Source organism: Dipodomys merriami, unplaced genomic scaffold (assembly GCF_024711535.1).
Source record: "Dipodomys merriami isolate MVZ:Mamm:240054 unplaced genomic scaffold, mDipMer1.0.p SCAF_28, whole genome shotgun sequence".
Lineage (NCBI taxonomy): Eukaryota > Metazoa > Chordata > Mammalia > Rodentia > Heteromyidae > Dipodomys > Dipodomys merriami.
In genome coordinates, this window is record NW_027204270.1 from 19157952 (window position 1) to 19176556 (window position 18605).

Genomic DNA, 18605 nt, shown 5'->3' on the forward strand with positions numbered 1-18605 from the left:
GGTGAGGAGATTGTAGTCAATGGTACTAACCCTCAGAGCTGAGGGTATGTGTTGACCCTCAGCTCTGTGTGTGTGTGTGTGTGTGTGTGTGTGTGCACGCGTGCATGCGCAAGTGTGCACTCCTACTCAGCTTGAGCTTTTTTGTTGTTGTTGTTGGTTGTGGTTCTTGAACTTGGGGTCTGGGCATTGTCCCTCAGCTCTTCAGCTCAAGGCGAGCACTTTACCACTTGAGCACAGCACCACTTCTGGCTTTTTCTGTTTATGTGGTGCTGAGGAATTGAACCCAGGGCCTCAGGCATGCGAGGCAAACACTCTACCACTGACCCACCTTCCCAGCCCCTGTTGGACTTTCCTGCCTGGGATGGCTTTGAACTGTGATCCTAAGTTCACACTGGTGCGTGGCAAACTCTGAGCTTTTTTTGCTCAAGGCTAGCGCTCTACCATTTGAACCACAGCTCCACTTCTGAGTTTTTGGTGGTTAACTGGAGATAAGAATCTCACAGGGAAAAAAAAAATCTCACAGAAAAGCTAGGCACAGGCTCCTGCCTATAGTCCTAGTTACTCAGGAAGCTGAGATCTGACGATTGAGGGTTGAAGCCAGCTGGAGCAGGAAAGCTCATGAGACTCTTACCTCTAATTAATCACAGAAAAAGCTGGAAGTGGCGCTGTGGCTCAAGTGGTAGAGGGCTAGCCTTGAGCAAAAGGAGCTGAGGGACAGCACCCAGGCTGAGTTTAAGCTCCACGACCAGCAAAACAACAATGCCGGGCGCCGTTAGCTCATGCTTGTAATCCTAGCTACTTAGGAGGCTGAGATCTGAGGATCACAGTTTAAAGCCAGCTGAGGCAGAAAAGTCCGTGAGACTCACCTCCAATTAACCACCAGAAAACTGGAAGTGGTGCTGTGGCTCAAGTGGTAGAGAGCTCACCTTGAGCTGAAGAGCTGAGGGATGGTGCTCAGGCCCCAAGTTCAAGCCCCAGGACTGAAAAACAAAAACAACCCCAAACCCCAAACCCCACCACCTCAGTTTCCTGTCAGGGCTGGCTTGGAGCTGTGATCCTCAGATCTCTGCCTCTCTGCCTCCTCAGCAGCTGGTATTACAGGTGTGAGCCACCCAGGCTTCACCCAGCCAAGCTGACTTTTTGCCACCAGACATCTATCTATCTCAGCAATGGAGGGGAAGGGAGGCTGGTTCTCTGCATAGTTCCCCCCCCCCCCCCCCCCGGTCACCAAATTAGTTTGCTTTAAGCCCCAAATGCCAAAGTTGCCCTACCCTCCTGACCTTCGGGTGCTGGGGAGCCTGAGGCCAGAGTTCCACCCTCCTCCTCTCCCCAGACCCCTGCAGTGGCAACAGGTGCACCGGATGGGGATCATGGGGGCGGGACCTACCTGGGACACGCCTCTGGATGCCTAGGGCCATGGGCATGGGCCCCGCCCCCGCGGTCCTGACCCCCATCCCCTGGCCCCGCCCCCAGGTCATGAGACCTACCCCCCACAGCCCAGACCCCGCCCCCACGATCCCGGGCCTGCCCCCACGATCCCGGGCCTGCCCCCACGATCTTGGGCTCCTCCCCCAGGCCCAGGGCTCCGCCCCCGAGACCCAGAGCCCCGCCCCCGCGGCCCAGGGCTCCGCCCCCGCGGTGTCACCGCCCCTCGGCGGCCTGGAGCTGGGAGACCTGGACGCAGCAGTGGAAGCGGCGGAAACGAGGACGACCCGGGGAGGAGCCGAGGCCGAGCAGCGCGGACCTGAAGCGCCCCCGGCTCCCGCCCCGCGCCCCTCGGCCCGCGTAGACATGAGCGCCCGGCGGCCCGACGCACCCGAGGCGCAGCGGCCCGGCCCCGTGGCCCCGTGATGGGCTCCTGCGTGTCCCGAGGTGAGGGGCGGCGGGGGCCCGGTGGGGGTCCCCGGCCGGCGGGAGGGAGCTGGGGGGGCGGCCGGCCGCCCGGGCCGGGGCGCGGGGGGCGGCGGGGGCCCGGTGGGGGTCCCCGGCCGGCGGGAGGGAGCTGGCGCGGCGGCCGGCCGCCCGGGGCGCGGGGGGCGGCGGGGGCCCGGTGGGGGTCCCCGGCCGGCGGGAGGGAGCTGGCGCGGCGGCCGGCCGCCCGGGGCGCGGGGGGCGGCGGGGGCCCGGTGGGGGTCCCCGGCCGGTGGGAGGGAGCTGGCGCGGCGGCCGGCCGCCCGGGCCGGGGCGCGGGGCGCGGGGGGCGGCGCGGGAGCGTGCGGTGCCTCCGCACCGGCCTCGCCTCCACGCCCCCGGCAGGCGGCGGCGGGACGCCGGCCGGTGCCCGGCTTCCTGGCCGGCCGCCACACACCCCCTGCAGAGGGGCCCCGCCGCCCTTCCTGGTTCCCCGCGGGCCCCTTCCCGGCCCCCTCCCTCCCCCTCCACGCCCCGCCACGGCAAGCAGGGGTCCCGAAGAAGGCGCCCCTCGGCGCCCTCGCACCCCCAGCTCCTCATTCCAACCCTGTCCTTAGGGGACAGCGAGGGGCAGAAACGTTGTCCCCCCATCCCAGGGCCTTTCTCTTTGTCTCTGACCCGGTACCCTTGGCTGTCACCAAGGCGGTACCAAGGAGCCGCAGCGACTGGGGGGGGGGCGGGGGTCAGGTCGTCCAGGAGGCCGGACCTGACAGGGGGGACCTTGATTTCCCTCCTGAGCTGCCTCCTGGCAGCCCTTCCACCTTGGGCTCTTCACCCACTGTGAGGCGGGGGCTGGGGCTGGGAGTGTGGGCTCAGGCTCAAGCTCTGAAGGCTTGGCATCAACCACAAGGTCTTGTGGGGGTGGGGGGGGGCAATCTGCCACCTGCCTATCACTCCCAATAGCTTAACTCAGGTGTGGACAGATGAACCCACCTGGGCAGGGATGCTGAGCATTGTAAGGGTGCTGAGGGAGGAGCACCCCTTCCCTGTCCTCTAGAGACTGGGGGGGGGCTCTGCTCTCTAAGAAAGGGCATTTTGGGAAATGTCTTTCTGGGAGGTGCCAGAAGTGGGGTCCTGGGTGGAGGGCAAGGAGCAGGGGGTCAGGCTGTGTGGGGTTGGATGCCTCCTTCACTAAGCTGATCTTAACCACGATGCAGACCATGTGTCCAGAGCATCAAGAGGCCATGTCCACTAGGAGCAATCCAGCACAGCACCCTGTCTGAGTGGACTGCGGCTGTGCAGGAGGGCAGGGCAGTGTCTAGAGTGGCTGAGGGTCTGTGGAAGGCCCCAGTGCTCAGCATCTGTGGTGTCAGAAACACCCAAAGGCTTTGGGCAGCCTCTGGTGGGCTCAGCTCAGGTTGTGGGGACTTGATGCTTCCTTAGGGACCATTCCCCTTCCCTCTCACCTGGCCATCCCATGCCATGGGACCCACTCCCAAGTGCGCTGACCTGTAATCTACCAAGCATAAGACAGGCCAAAGAGGAAGGGCTGACTGCCAGGTCCCACTGCAAGGCTGGGACCCAAGTCCTCTGTCTCCTACCTAGTGCTCCCTCCATGTCTGGTGCTCTACTACTTGAGCCACTTCTGGATTTTTTATTTTTAATTGTGAGAGTAGGAGTGTCATGGACTTTTCTGCCCAGACTAGCCTTTGAACTGCGATCCTCACCTCTCAGCTTCCTGAGTAACTTGGATTACCCGTGTGAGCCACCAGTGTCCAGCTTGTCAGGGCTGTTTGAGGTCATATTGCCTCTCTACTCTTCCTTCTGCAGTTTGGGCTTCTTAGTGTCACCCCAGATCTAGCTGGGTCTGTTTCTCTCCTAAGAGGATGGGGCCCCTGAAGTCCCAGCATTCCCCCAGGCAAGCTGGATGGAGGGGAAAGCTAATATGTAGAAAGAGAAGAATGTTCCAGAAGCTGGGGAGGGGACTGACCCACCTACCAGAGGCCATCCACTCCTCTAATTATGTCTAATGCTATTTGAGTGCTTACAATTTACCAGGTGTTAGTCTGAGAAATTTAGGTATAGAAAACTAAAGGTTATATACTATCATAGTCTTCATTTCAAAAATGAGGAAACAGAGGCAGAATGCAGTTCAGTGACTTTTCCCCAGGCCACATAGGTAGGTAACAGCAAAGCCAGGACTTCAACCCTGGCATGCTGACTCCATAACCTAGGTCCCCTAGTTTCAACACCACAAAGGGAGCCCTCAGCTCCACTGCCTGATTCCCACTTGCTCTCTACATCTGCACCAGGTGTTAATAACAGTCCCTGCGAGGCAAGGACCATAGTCATAGTCTGAAGAGAAGGCCGGGGACTGTGAGTCTTGACCTGGTAGTAATGTGACATGGAACTTGGAGCCTGTACCCACCTAGGGCTGCCCAGCACAACTTCCTTGACCCTCAACTTCAGGCCATACGGGGTGTTGTGGGGGGAGACCCCATCTAGCAGTTAGCTTCTGCTTCTGCCTAGTAGGCTGAGAGACCATGAGGGCTAGGCCTGCCTGGAGCTGGCCACCAGGGGTTCAAATCTCTGCTCTACCATTCCCCCAGCTGCATGACCTCTACCAGCTACTTAACCTTGTATATGAGCCTCAGTTCTCTCCTCTAAGATGCCAATAGGGTTGCACTGGTGGCTCATGCCTGTAATCCCAGCTACTCGGGAGGCTGAGATCTGATGATTGGGGTTTGAAGCCAGTCCATGAGATGCTTATCTCCAATCAACTGCCAGAAAGTAGGTAGTGGATCTGTGGATCAAGTGGCAGAGTGTCGCCTTGAGCAAAAAAGCCAAGTGAGAGGACAAGGCCCTGAGTTCAAGCCTTGTATTAGGACACACACACACACACACACACACACACACACACACACACACACACACACACACACACACACACACACACACACACACACACACACACACACACACACACACACACACACACACACACACCATAGGATGGTGTGTGTGGAGGGGGAGCAGGTAGGGAATTCAGTGGCTGATTCATGTAACGCATCCAGTATCTGCTATACCACCAGCATCCATTAGCTATTCATTAGCTATTCTCATTTGTAATTCGTATTATTAGTTTCCATGTAGACACGGACACAGGTCCAGACCTTCTTGGCTGGAAAGGGAGCTTGGAGCCCCTCCTGCCCGCCTGCGGAAGGGGTAGGCAGCAGGCACTTGTACCAAGGCCAGCGGAAATGTGATTGGGACCAGATTAAGGCACCAAACGCTGTTATAGCCAGGAGCTATTTTGCGTTCATTATCTATTTTTAAGCTGTCATTTGTTGGGAGCTTACCCCGAGCCAGGCTGGGCTGAGCCTTTGCTCTCCTGACCTAGTTAGTTCTGCTTCAACTCTAGGATGGAAGTGGGCTCAGAGAGGGGCAGAGCCTCATCTCAGGTCACCAGCCAGAGAATGCAGAGGCAGACTGGAATCCAGGCCTTTGGGATTTAGGGCTGATGGGAAACCTGTGCCCTTTGCTTTCTTGTGTCCCCCCCCACACAGAGAGGTACTCTCAGTCTCTGTGCATGGCCAGAGCTCCAGGACAACTTTCTGGAATAGTTCAAGGGGCTTTTTTTTTTTTTTTTTTTGCAGGGGGCAGGGGCTGGTCCTGGAACTTGAACTCAGGTCCTACATCCTGTCCCTGAGTTTTTGTGTTCAAAAGATAGCACTCTACCAATTGAGCTACAGCTCCACTTCTGGATTTTTGGTGGTTAATTGGAGATAAGAGTATCACAGACTTTTTTTTACTGAGGCAGGCTTTGAACTGCAGTCCTCAGATCTCAGCCTCCTGAGTAGCTGGGATTACAGGCGTGAGCCACTAGTACCTGGCTTTCAATGGGCTTTTGTTTGGCCTGGGGACCACAGATGGTGGCAATGGATGTGGAAGGGAGAGGAACTGAATGTCCTCCCCTTATCTAGCTCCAAGTCTTGCTGCTCAGCCTCTGCCCTTGGTACCGTGGCCTCTGCCTGTCACCTCCTGCCCCAGTTTTATCCTCCAGACCAGGCCGGCCCTGGGAATCTCTAATGCTCTAAGCACTGAGGATTATGAGAACAGAAACTGTAGGCTAAGATTTCCTTCTGGAAGCTCAGATACTTTCAGGGCCTCGGTTTCCCCATCTGCAAAGTGGGTGTCATAATGCTTACTGTGTAGGGTGAGAGACAAGAGAGCGTAAGCAGTCCTAGGACAGACAGCAGACTTCTGTAGGCCACCTTTGGTCCATTAGGGCCACAGTTGAGGGTAACCTGGGAAGGCTGCCTGGAGGCAGTAAGGTTAGAGAAGTATGTTCAAAGAGATTGGGACCTAGAATGGCAGAGGGAGTCTGAAGGAGCTGGGTGTGGAAGGGACATCCCACCCAGCGATGGCTCAGGTGACGTGAATGCCTAGGGTGGGGGACACTGGGTCCACTGGAGACGAGGCCTCTGCCAAGTTCTGTGGGCTGCTTCTGGGGCAGTGAGTCACCAGGCAGAGACCAAACCTCCCCTTAGGCCATGGCCTCCCTCTTTAGGGCTCCCAGGGCAAGCTTCAGTCTGGGGAAGGACAGAGCAATGGCTGATGGGTCTGTTCCATCCTCCAGGAAGAGACACAGAGGGAGGGGAAGGCGGGGCCCTGCCTGGGGAGTGAGGCTCAGCCAGGGACCAACAGTGATGTGTGCGGACCAAGCCCCGTGCAGGCCTGGCACGCAGCTGCTCGGTGGCCCAGGCCTGGGCAGCGGTGGCAGTGACCCCGTGCCCCAGGGCCCGTGCCGTGGCCCCAGGGCTTGGGGAGTGTGGGGGAGACTGGACTGCCAGTGAGGATGTACAAGCAGCCATGGACCCAGCGTGCTGTGTGGTTCCAAGACCTTTGCCCTCTCTGGGCTACTGGGGAAGAGTGGGAAGACCTGGTCCTCCTTGCCCTCCCTCTGCCTGGAACTCTGCTCCCAAATGGCCGCAGGTGTGCTCCCTTGCTCTTGGGGAGACACACTGGGGATAGATAACCATGGTGACTAGGGCTGGGACCCAGAGCCCTATGGACCAGCTCAGGGCTCTGGATGGCCCTGCGGTGGGTGAGAGCAGCATGAGGCACCTTGGGGACAAGCAGAGACCAAGATGGAAACTTTTTGCAGCAAGACAGGATTAGGTTAGACATCAGAAGGAACCGACAGGGAGTTTCGGCTATAAATCGGATTGAGAAGCTTGCACAGGAAGACAAAAGGCACCCTTGACACACAGAGGGGATGCCCTGATTGAACACAGGGGACCTCTGATTGGTACCTTTCTCCTTGAAGGGTCAAGATGCCCTCTTCTTGTTGTCATAACAACCAGGAGCCCCCTCACTGCTATGGTCAGGGGAGGAGGGAGTAGGATCAGGCCCAGAAAGGGGCTCAGCCCTTGAGAAAGAAAAGAGTGTCCCCACAGCTCTCTTGGGTGGGGGATCTGCCACTAAGGCACGAGCTAGCTCTCCCCCCTCACCCCTAGCCTCCACCCTCCATGAGACTGTGTTTTTCCAGTTGCCAGTGGCGGTGACGTGGCTTGGTCCCAGCTGGGCTGAGCGCAGCCTGTGATTTCACCCTGGCTGGTTCATTACCTGACGTCTCCATGGCAACCTGTCTGTGACATCAAGGGGCTGAAGTCCTCTGAGGGAGACAGGCAACTTTGGCCGAGGCACCTAGTAACCCCAGACGGGGTGATGCCCAGAGCCAGGGGGCCGGGGTCCGCCCCGTCTCAGGGGACAGCCCGCCCAAGCCGGGTCCCTGGGGGCCTTGGTATCACCTGCCACCTCAGTGCCAGCTTTGCTCCCTTCCCAGTCCACCTCCTCTGTGCTTGGCAGCTTCCTGGGTGGCCAGGAGCACTAGTTAGCCCTTCTCAGAGTTCCCAGCCCCAGCCTGAAGCCAACCTTGGGTTTGCACAACATACAGAATTCCTGGAAGCTTTAAAAGTGAAGTACATGGGGCTGCCTGTGGCTCACACCTGTAATCCTAGCTACTCGGGAGGCTGAGATCTGAGGATGAAAGCTCAAAGCCAGCCCAGGCAGGAAAGTCTGTGATACATTTATCTCCAGTTAATCACCAAAAAGCTAGAAGTAGAGCTGTGGCTCAACTGGTAAAGTACTAGCCTTGAACAACAACAGCAACAAAACCCAACACCCAGAACTCAGTGATAGTGTCCAGGCCCAGAGTTCAAGTCCCAGGTCTGACACACACACACACATACACACACACACACACACACACACACACACACACACACACACACACACACACACACACACACACACACACACACCAACAACACCCAAAACTCAGTGATAGTGTCCAGGCCCAGAGTTCAAGTCCCAGGTCTGACACACACACACACACACACACACACAACTCAGCCCAGAATTCAAGTCCCAGGTCTGACACACACACACACACACACACCCAAAACTCAGTGATAGTGTCCAGGCCCAGAGTTCAAGTCCCAGGTCTGACTCACACACACACACACACACACACACACACACACACACACACACACACACACACACACACACACACACACACACACACACAAACTCAGCCCAGAATTCAAGTCCCAGGTCTGACACACACACACACACACCCAAAACTCAGTGATAGTGTCCAGGCCCAGAGTTCAAGTCCCAGGTCTGACTGACACACACACACACACACACACACACACACACACACACACACCAACAACACCCAAAACTCAGTGATAGTGTCCAGGCCCAGAGTTCAAGTCCCAGGTCTGACTCACACACACACACACACACACACACACACACACACACACACACACACACACGCCTCTTTTTTCTTTGGAATAGGGTCTCACCATGTAGCCTGAAACTCTCATTCCTCCTGCCTCAGCCTCCATAAGGCTGGGATTATAGACATACACTACTGCACTCAAACACACCTTTCAAACTGTTTTGGCTGGGTCTATAGGAATAAATACATTGTGCAGTGTAAGGGCTGCATAAGTGACGGAGGATCCACTTAGCAAGTGCAAAACCCTGTGTTCAAATCCCAGTACTGCCAAAACTAGAGAAAAATCTTGACCCAGAAACATTATGACCCAGAAAAATCTTCTCTGGGGCTTGAACCCAGGGTCAGCTTTTTGTTCAAGGTGGGCATTCTCCCACTTGAGCCACAGCTCCACTTCTGGCTTTTTGATGGTTTATTGTAGATAAGAGTCTCATGGACTTTTCTGCCTGGGCTGGCTCCAAACCATGATCCTCCGATGTCAGCCTCCTGCATAGCGAGGCTGACGAATGTGAGTCACTGGTGTCTAGTGTAGAAAAATCTTACCATTCATGTGCGCACACATTCATGTGATACGCATGTAGCTTAACAGAAGCTCTGCAAAGCACTGGGTAACCCCACCTGCCATGCTCTCCCGTGGGCTCCAGTTCTTCTTCAAACCCCTTTGGAGGTGCTGAGGTTTCAGCTCAGGGCTTTACACTTTCAAAGCAGGTGCTCTATCCCTTGGGTCACACTTTCATCTGTTCATTTCAGAGTAAATGAGATCAATGGCCTGCGTCACTGAAGCCCAGACTAGCGCAGGCCACACAAGGCTCAGGTCTCAGGGTCCACAGGGTCCTCTCTGTTCTGACATCTGCTGGTGTTCCTGGTAGGGAGGGGAGGCTAACCTTGACCCTGCCTTCCTCATCTCCAGGTCTCTCTCATACAGCCCTGCCTCACCCACCATAGCTCAGGCTGGTCTGTCCCTCCTTCCCTCCTTCCCTCCCTTCCTTCCTTCTCTCCCCTCTCTCTTTCCTTCTTTCTCTCTCCCTCCCTCCCTCCCCCACCCTGGTCCCGGGGCTTGAACTCAGAGCCTAGGCACTGTCCCTGAGCTTCTTTTACTCAAAGCTAACACTCTATTACTTGAGCCACAGTGCCACTTCCAGTTTTTTTCTGTGTATGTGGTACTGGGGAATCAAGCCCAGGGCTTCATGCATGCTAGGCAAACACTCTATCACTAAGCCACATCCCCAGCCCGCCTACCTGCCTTTCTTTTCTTCCTTTTTCTTTTCTTTTCTTTCCTTTCCCCATCACGGGGCCTGAATTCAGGGCCTGGGTGCTGTCCCTTTTGCGCAAGGCTAGCACCCTACCACTTTGAGCTACAGCTCCACCTCTTGTTTTCTGGTGATAAGAGTCTCATGGACTTTCCTGCTCCAGCTGGCTTTGAACCATGATCCTCAGATCTCAGCATCCTGAGTAGCCAGGATAACAGGCGTGAGCCACTGGCACCTGGCTCAGAACCTTTTTTTTTTTTTTTAATTTTTAAATTTTGTTTTGTTTTGTTTTTATTGTTTTGGTGTTTCTGGGTTTGAACTCAGGGCCTTACACTTGCTCAGCTGGTGCTCTACTGGTTAAGTCATACCTCTACCAATCCTTTTGCTCTGGTTGATTTTGAGATAAGATCTTGCTTTTTGCCCAGACCTTATTTCTACTGTGGTGGGATTACAGGCGTTTGCTATGGTGCCCCAGCATGTTCTGTTGAGATTGAGGTACTGAGAACTTTCTGTCCTCAAACCACAATCCTCCTGGTTTCAGCCTCCAAAGTCCACTAAGGTTATGGGTATGAGCTACTGCACTTATATGCACTTAGCTCCTTCTGATCGCTTCTGTGTACTAAACCCAGTGCAGTTTGGCTGAAACTTTTACCTGGCATCCAGATCAGTGCTTGCCTTGGCCCCCCAGGCAAGAGTGGCTGCATTGAGGGTCACATTCTGGGTGGTTCTGCTGACTCACGGCCCTGTAGACACCCCCTCTCCTCCACAGAGAGGAAGAGCCAAGACAGTTCTATTTCTCTGGAGCTCTAACTGTGCCTGGCTGGCAGGAAGGTTCCCTGTATGGCAGACGTCCAAATATTCTCACCTTCCTCCTTAAAGGGTACCTAGTACATTCTGGGCCTACGACTAGTGAGCGGCAGACACCATATGCAGTGTGCTAGGTGTTGTGCAGAGCAATGCAGCTGAGGGTCAGGGCATGTTAAACAAGAGGGTTGTTGGGGAGATCATGGAGATGATAGCACTTGAACAGACCTGAATGGAGCAAGAGGGGGACCTGCAGCCATCTGGGAGGAGAGAATCCTAGAAGATGGGAGAGGACAAGTGCAAAGGCCCTGAGACAGAGGGGTGCAGGGCATTTGTCAGAAGTGTGATCAGTGTGGCCAGAGAGTGGGAGATGTGCTGGGAAGAGCTGGCCCTCTGGGCTAGCAGGGGTGAGTTCTGCCCATCCATGAACATGGGATGTCTTTGCACTTTCTGTGATTTCTTCAAGGCCTTTCTTCATCATTTTGTATTTTTTAATTGCAGCAGTTACTTTCTTGGTTACAATTACTACTAGTACTATGACTATCATTATGTTTTGTAGCCATTTTGAATAGGTTTGCTTTCTTGGTTTCTTAGCAAGAGTTTTTGCTTTCTTCTCCTCCCTCCCTTCTCTCCTTCCTTCCTTTCTTCTTTTCTTTTTTTTTTCCCTAGTCATTCTGGGAACTGGACCCAAGACTTCCTTATAACTAGACATACACCAGATCACTCAACTAGGGTTTGCCACTTCCCAAATCCTTCTTCCTCCTATTTAAATCTCTCTCTCTCTCTCTCTCTCTCTCTCTCTCTCTCTCTCTCTCTCTCTCTCTCTCTCTCTCAGGCTGGTGATCCCCAACTCCTAGGCTCAGATGATCTTCCTGCTTACCTTCCTGAGTAGCTGGGATTATAGGCATGTACTACTTGCCTTATTGAGCAAATAATTTTTTTTTTTTTGTCCGTTTGTGGGGCCTGAACTCTGGGCCTGGGCTCTGTCCCTCAGCTCTTCAGCTCAAGGCTAGCGCTCTACCACTTGAGCCACAGCGCCACTTCCGGCTTTTTTCTTTTTGCTTATGTGGTGCTGAGGAATCGAACCCAGGGCCTCTGGCATGCAAGGCAAGCGCTCTACCACTGAGCCACCTTCCCAGCCCCAACAAATAATTTTTGTATGTTGATTTTTATTTTTATTTTTTGTTGGTCGTGGGGCCTGAGCTCTGGGCCTGAGCGCTGTCCCTCAGCTCTTCAGCTCAAGGCTAGCACTCTACCACTTGAGTTACAGCAACACTTCCAGCTTTTTCTGCTTATGTGGTGCTGAGGAATCAAACCCAGGCCTTATGCATGCAAGGCAAGCACTCTACCACTGAGCCACCTTCCCAGCCCCAAATGTTTTGGGTTTTTTTTATTGTTCTCATAAGGATAATGTACAGAGAGGTTACAGTTATATAAGTCAGGTCATAAGTACATTTCATTCTGGATAGTGTCACCCCCTTCTCTGTATGTTGATCTTATATCCTGCAATCTTACCAGCTTTATCAGTTCAATAGATCTTCTGATTTATATATAGATTTTATATATATACACACACACACACACACACACACACACACACACACACACACACACACACACACACACACAATCAAACATATCTATAATAGGGATAAGTGGATTTTTGCCTTTCCATATTGAACACTTTGCTTTTTTTCTTACCTTGTAGCTCCAATTAGGTCTGAGCTTTTCTAACCGTCTCCCATCATTCTTGTTTCCAGATCTGTTCACAAGTGCCCACAAGGACTGCCCTGTGCCCCAGGGCTCGGAGCTCCTGAGCCCCCACCTGCCCTCCAGCTGCCCACCAGCCTTCCCGCCAGACCATGTCGCTGGCAAGGTGACTGCTCACTTATCACCCCTCCTCCTGCCTGTCCCCTGGGTCCTGACTTGTCCCCAGCTTTTCCCCGTAAGAAACAGGAGCTATTCCAACCTCCTCTCATTCCTGCTACACTCAGGATGTATCAGGGAGATAGAGGAGGTGGAGTGGGGTAGTGCTGGATTTAGTGTTCAGCAGGTGAGAGTCTGCATTAGATTGGGCATCTAGGAGCAGGCTGGGCTTGGTTAAAAAACACAATCTCTCCCTGAAGGGCTTCCCAGACACTCTGACTGGGTTCCTCCAGTGGCCCCTGGCCCTGAGCAGGAGGCACCTCCCTCCCCAGGGGGAGCGATAGGACTGAGTATGCCGTTCAGTTCCCGGAGATGCGGAAGGCTTTTCCAGGGCCCCCCATCTCGATGGACAGTTCCTACCGTTGACAGTTCCTACGGGTGCTGGCCTGAACCACCACCAGTTGATACATTGCTTTTTTATTTTTATTTTTTTTGTGTGTATGTGCTGGGCCTAGAGTTTGAACTCAGGGCCTGGGCACCATCCCTAGGTTTCTTTTTGCTCAAAGCTAGTGCTCTACCAGTGAGCCACAGCTCACTCCTAGCCTTGTGCTCATTAATTGGAGATAAGATTCTCATAGACTTTCCTGCCTCGGCTAGCTTTGAACCACAATCTCAGGTCTCAGCTTCCTGAGTAGCTAGGATGCTAGGCATGAGCCACTGGCACCCAGCTTGATACAGTACCTTGTAAAGCAATATACCCCACGATCACTCTGCTGGGCATTCTGCCTGCACCATATAGTTTATAGTTTATGTGTCACCCTCCTGTGAGGCTGATGTCACTGTCACCTCCCTCAGAGGGTGAAGCTGACACCCTGAGACAACCGAGTAGGAGATGAAGTCAGCACTCAATTGGTGGGGTCTGATTTAGCCCTGTTCCCGGTGTTGCTGTTTGCCTCCTGGCTTCCCCACATGCCAGGGGCGGCAGGACATGACCCATGAGTGGGAGACCCTGTCCTCTCAGGGCGCCCGAGGCCTGACCCACACCACCCCTAGGGCCGCCAGGACTCCGCCATTGCTGGCACAGTGAGCCGGCCCTGCCTGACCCCCTTTCTCCTCTTGCTTTAGGACAAACAGATGGAGTTCTGTTGGGACCCCTGGCAGGTCAGTGCACTTACTGTCCCTGTTTTGGCCAGTCCAGATGGCACCACTGCTTCTCCCTCTACTGTGCCCAGGCCCACAGTCCTGCCAGCCCTGGGGGAAGGGTCTGGGGAGAGAGTAGGCTCTCTTGGCTTTCCCTGCCCTGTTCCTGCCCACCACTCAAGGGCTCCGGGTGCTGGCAATGGCCATGCATGGGGGGTATGGGCGGCTGGCTGGGCCTCCTGCTTACCCTGCCCCCCCTTTCCTACAGAGGTGCTTCCAGACCACCAACGGCTACCTGTCCAGCTCCAGAGCCTGCTCCAGCAACTACAGCGTGGCAGCCCTGGCCACCTCGTCCCTTGTGGGTAGGTGCTAACTTGTCCTTCTCTCACTCCTGGATTTTCCCGACTCTATCTCTGACCCTTAATTAGGAGAATGGTCAGCCTGATTTCTTTTCTTTTTTCTTTTCTTTGAGATGGTTCTGGGACTTGAACTCAGGGCCTGGGTGCTGTTCCTGAGCTTTTGTAGGCTAGTGCTCTACCACCTGAGTCACAGCTCCACTTATGATTTTTTTTTTTTTTGCCTGTCATGAGGCTTGAACTCAGGGCCTGTGCACTGTCCCTGAGCTCTTTTCTGATCAAGGCTAGTGCTCTACCACAGCCCCACTTCTGATTTTCTGGTAGTTTGTTGGAGATAAGAATCTCATGGACTTTCCTGCCCAGGCTGGCTTTGAACCTCGATCCTCAGATCTCAGCCTCCTGAGTAGCTAGGATTATAGGTATGAGCCACCAGTGCACAGCTTGGCTTTTTGGTGGTCAGTTGGCAATAAGAGTCTCATGTACTTTCCTGCCCTGGCTGGCTCCAAACCGAGATTCTCAGATTTCAGCCTCTGGAATGGCCAAGATTACAGGTGTGAGCTTGACTCTAGACTGGGTCTGGTATTACTGATGTCTGGGTTCCTGCTCCTGGGGATTATGTTTCTGGATTCTCAAGAACCTCTGAGGATCTGGAGTGTTCAGATGGTCTGGGGTGTCTGTCTGTTTGTGTGGTCTCCCTACCTCTCTGCCCCCTGTGTCACCCCGCTCCCCCCCCCCAATTATCCCTAGAAGCTGAGGAGGGAATTGTGCATTGAGGGACTGCTTTGCAGGCCCCATAAGGACTGTGGGGCAGGGGTGAGGGACGCAGGGACACGGCTCAGCCACGATGAGGAATACGTCCCTGACCCAACCCACCCAGGCACTGCAGCAGGACTTACACACAGAACTAATGGTTGGACTTGACCTCGCCCTGTTGTTCATCCTTGGCTGCCCCTAAGGGGCCTGCCACCCTGAGAGCATTTCTGGTGTGGCAGTGCCCAAAGCTGGGGCATTTCTCCAGAGAAGGGTGCAGGTGGGAGCTGAGAATAGCACAACTGAGACAGCTGTGGGGTGGGTCCCCAGGCAGGGAAAGAGGGTTGGGCCTGTGCTCCCCATTGTCCCATCCAAGCACCCAGCCCACCAGCCATTAACCAGAGCTTTGCCCCACCCATCTCAGACTTCCAAGTTCCCAGAGGCCTCCCTGCCTCCCTGAGACACACACCTGCCTGCCACCTTGAAGGGTCCCTTTACAATCCGAAAAATCTGATGCCTACCCCCCAGCTTGAAGATGAAGATTCCCCTTTGCCCTCCCCTGCCCCACCATGCTCCCTGCCTCTTCCCTGTCTCTGTCTTCCGTGTTCCAGTGTTGTCACCAAACCCCCACTCCTCCACGCCTCATGCCCACATGGCTCAGGGACCCCAGGCTGCCTGATCTGAATTCTCAGCCTTAGTGGATAAAGATGCTAGACTTTCCCTGCAACCCCATTGGCACTTTGCACATCCAGAGACCCCGCCCCTTCCTTCCCTCTGTCCAGCCCTTCCTTATCTCTTGCTGGGGGTCATTGGCATTCCCTTCTTTCTCTCTCTCTTGATCCGTTATCCTCCAATTGGGACACTCTTCCTAAGTGGCAGGGTTACCCTGCCTCTCCCTGTACCTTGTCCTGCTGTGGCTCTCCGTGACTTCCAGGACATCTGACAGGAAGGGAGGGAGGGGTGTGGCTGATTGAGGAAGACGCCCCCGTGGGCACGAATGTCCCTGGCAGGACTTTGGCAGAGACTGGGCGTGTGGGTGGGCAGGGCTTCTGAATAGGAACATAAACTTGGGAGGGCACAGGGCCGGACATGGGCATGGACAGTGCAGGCTGCTGGGTCGTGTGTGGCATAGCGGTGCAGGGCATTCACTGGGGTGCATGTGTGAATGTGGGTGCAGACCACGGGGTGGGGCTGAGCTCTGGGAGTGAGAGGCGGTGGGGGTGGGGGGCCCTGCACTGGGCTCTCTGCTGGGATGGCCAACCCAGGCCCTCTGTGCCACCAGGGGTGGTGCAGAGCATCAAGGACCACATCACGAAGCCCACGGCCATGGCCCGGGGCCGCGTGGCCCATCTCATCGAGTGGAAGGGCTGGAGCGCCCAGCGGTCAGACTGGGCGCTGTCCCCCGCTGAGGACGAGCGCTATTGCTGCCTCCCGGACGAGCTGCGTGAGGCCCGCTTTGCCGCAGGTCAGTGGGGGCAGGCGGGCACAGGCCGGGCTCCGCAGGGGTGAAGCTGGGGGCAGGCGGGCACAGGCCGGGCTCCGCGGGGGTGAAGCTGGGGGCAGGCGGGCACAGGCCGGGCTCCGCAGGGGTGAAGCTGGGGGCAGGCGGGCACAGGCCGGGCTCCGCAGGGGTGAAGCTGGGGCTTCAGGGGCCCCACATCGTGCTGTCTGATGCCGTGGGTTGGATGGAGCATGCAGTAGGCTCTTTGACCGCTGAGGAAGGACGGCCTCTCTGCCTCTGTCCCTACTGAGCCAAGTGTCCATGTCCCCTAGGGGTCGCTGAACAGTTTGCCATCACAGAGGCCACTCTGAGCGCCTGGTCCTCACTGGACGACGAGGAACTGCACCCTGAAAACAGCCCCCCGGATGCCCTCCAGCTCCAGGGTATAGCTCGGAACACCAGCGTGGGGTGGGCAAAGCAAAGGGGCTGAGTCTCTGCCCCAGCCTCAGTTTCTTCTTCTGTGAGATGGGTCCTGCGGATCATTGCCCTGTCTGGTGCCCCGAGCAGTGGCCCTGGAGGATTTGTCCTGGGGCCCTGAAGATGCCAGAGCAGCCCTTGGCTTCCTTCAATCTCTGAACACTCCATCCTTCACCCTCTAACCCATGACCCTTGCTCCCCACTCCACGGCCTGCCCCCTCCTCCCATCCCCTCCTTGCCTTCAAAGCTGATCTATATGACACCCCCAGGAAGCAGTCCTGTTGTCTCTACTAGGGAAGAAGAGGCATTATGGGGTTCAGAAACTCAACCCAGCCTGGCTTGGGGCTCATCACCAGGTGCAGCAGCCACCTGTCTAGAGCCCAGCGGTTCTGGGGGTGACCCTAGGGTCTTGAGGACTTTACCTCACTTGATTGTGCCTCTGACCGGAGGGGAGCAGTGACTGGGGGTCACATGTCCCTTGTCCCAATTCTCAGAGTACAGCCTGCTCTTCACTCCCCCACCCCCCTGCCATCGGGAGAAAATGTCTCAGAGAGGTTCAGTGACTTGCCAGGGGGTGGCACAGCTCAGCAGTGGTATAACAGGACTCGGACCCCAGGCCCCCCATTTGGTTTTCCACTTCTCTGCCCCCTCCCCCCTTTATTTGGTTTTCCAGACCTGGAGAGCATCTACCTTCAAGACAGCCTGCTGAGTGGCCCCTCGCAGGACGACAGCCTCCCGGCCTTCTCCCCCGGCCTCTCCCCTCACAGCTGGCCCTCCCCTGAGGAGCCTCCCATGGCAGCTGCCGGCGCCCAGCCCCCCAGCCCGGCCCCACATCGACGGCGGCTGCCAGGGGGCCCAGCGCCCGAAGGGGGGGTGCACCTGCAGGGCTCCCTGCCCTCCATGGACAGCGGCTCCCTCTCAGAGGAGGAGGACGACGTGTTTTACAACTGAAGCCGGGCCCGGCCGGTTCCCCTGCTCCTGGCAGAAGTCCAGCTGGACGGGGACCACCTTGGCTCTAGCAACCAGCATCACTAGACCCCTCAGAGACGGCATGGATTGGGTCATTACAGGGCTGAGGCTGGCAGAGCTTGTGGGTCTCTCTGGGCCTCTGTGGCGCTTCGCCCCTGTGGGGGGAACCATAATTGCCCTTCTCCCCCTGGGGTTTCTGCCCTCCGGCAGCTCAAGGACTCTCAGCCAACACCATAGCTGGCCCCAGGTGGGGCAGGGAACTGACAGCCAGGCCCCCAGGCAGACAACCAAGCAAGATGGGGAGATCTATTTGGAGTGGCGCCCAGAGACCTGACCTTCCCCAATCATACTCGTCCCGCTGGTGTTGTGGCTACTTCTGGTCGCTGAGTGCAGTTCTCTGGCCCTTTTCACTCTCTGGAGGGACCATCTGTCCCCCACTTCCCATGTGACCCCCTGCTCCTCACACCGGGGAGCCAGCCCCTCAACCCTCACCCCACTATTCCCTTCAAGGTTCTCTGGTGACATTAAAGTGGAGGATCTACCCTGAGTGAACTCAGCCTGGACTCTGGGGAGGGTGTGGACTGGGCAGGGAGGGAGGATTCCACCCCTAACCCACAAAGCCAAGAGAGACCCCATGAAGGACGCTCAGGGTCTGTGGAACCCCAAAGCCGCCAGCCATGGAACCCCATTCTATCAACCTTGTCACAACCAAGGAGACTGGTGCCGGGGGCAGGAACTGTGCCGCAGAGTCATGTGAGACAAGGTCAGACATCAGAAGGCCCACCTGTAGAACGTTTTCTCCCCCACAGCTCCCTGCCAGGGAGTGAGGACTGAGCTGCGGATGAAGGACCAGGTCTGCCTGCCCTTGTGAGCACCAGGCGCAGCCT

At 56.0% G+C, this 18605-nt stretch overlaps 1 protein-coding gene across 2 annotated transcripts; it reads left to right on the forward strand.

Moving 5' to 3' along the window:
* The first annotated feature begins 1662 nt into the window (after positions 1 to 1662).
* On the forward strand, positions 1663 to 18589 carry Fam131c (family with sequence similarity 131 member C). 2 transcript variants are annotated; one of them, XM_070037858.1, is made up of 7 exons: positions 1663 to 1872; positions 12480 to 12595; positions 13711 to 13746; positions 13994 to 14087; positions 16114 to 16296; positions 16605 to 16715; positions 17423 to 18587. In XM_070037858.1, the coding sequence occupies exons 1-7, from the start codon at positions 1851 to 1853 to the stop codon at positions 17698 to 17700; spliced, it is 840 nt and encodes a 279-aa protein (XP_069893959.1). In that variant the 5' UTR covers positions 1663 to 1850; the 3' UTR covers positions 17701 to 18587. The 2 variants fall into 2 exon arrangements, with proteins under 2 accessions (XP_069893959.1, XP_069893960.1); XM_070037859.1 differs by lacking the exon at positions 13711 to 13746 and having other exon boundaries at positions 17423 to 18589.
* The last annotated feature ends 16 nt before the right edge of the window (positions 18590 to 18605 follow it).

What these genes read in the sequence shown, in the direction of transcription:
- Fam131c (XM_070037858.1), top strand. Translation starts at nt 1,851, where the DNA reads ATGGGCTCCTGCGTGTCCCGAG. An exon ending in GGCCACCTCGTCCCTTGTGG is followed by an intron (nt 14,088 to 16,113) that starts GTAGGTGCTAAC and finishes CTGTGCCACCAG; the next exon opens with GGGTGGTGCAGAGCATCAAG. An exon ending in TGAGGCCCGCTTTGCCGCAG is followed by an intron (nt 16,297 to 16,604) that starts GTCAGTGGGGGC and finishes CATGTCCCCTAG; the next exon opens with GGGTCGCTGAACAGTTTGCC.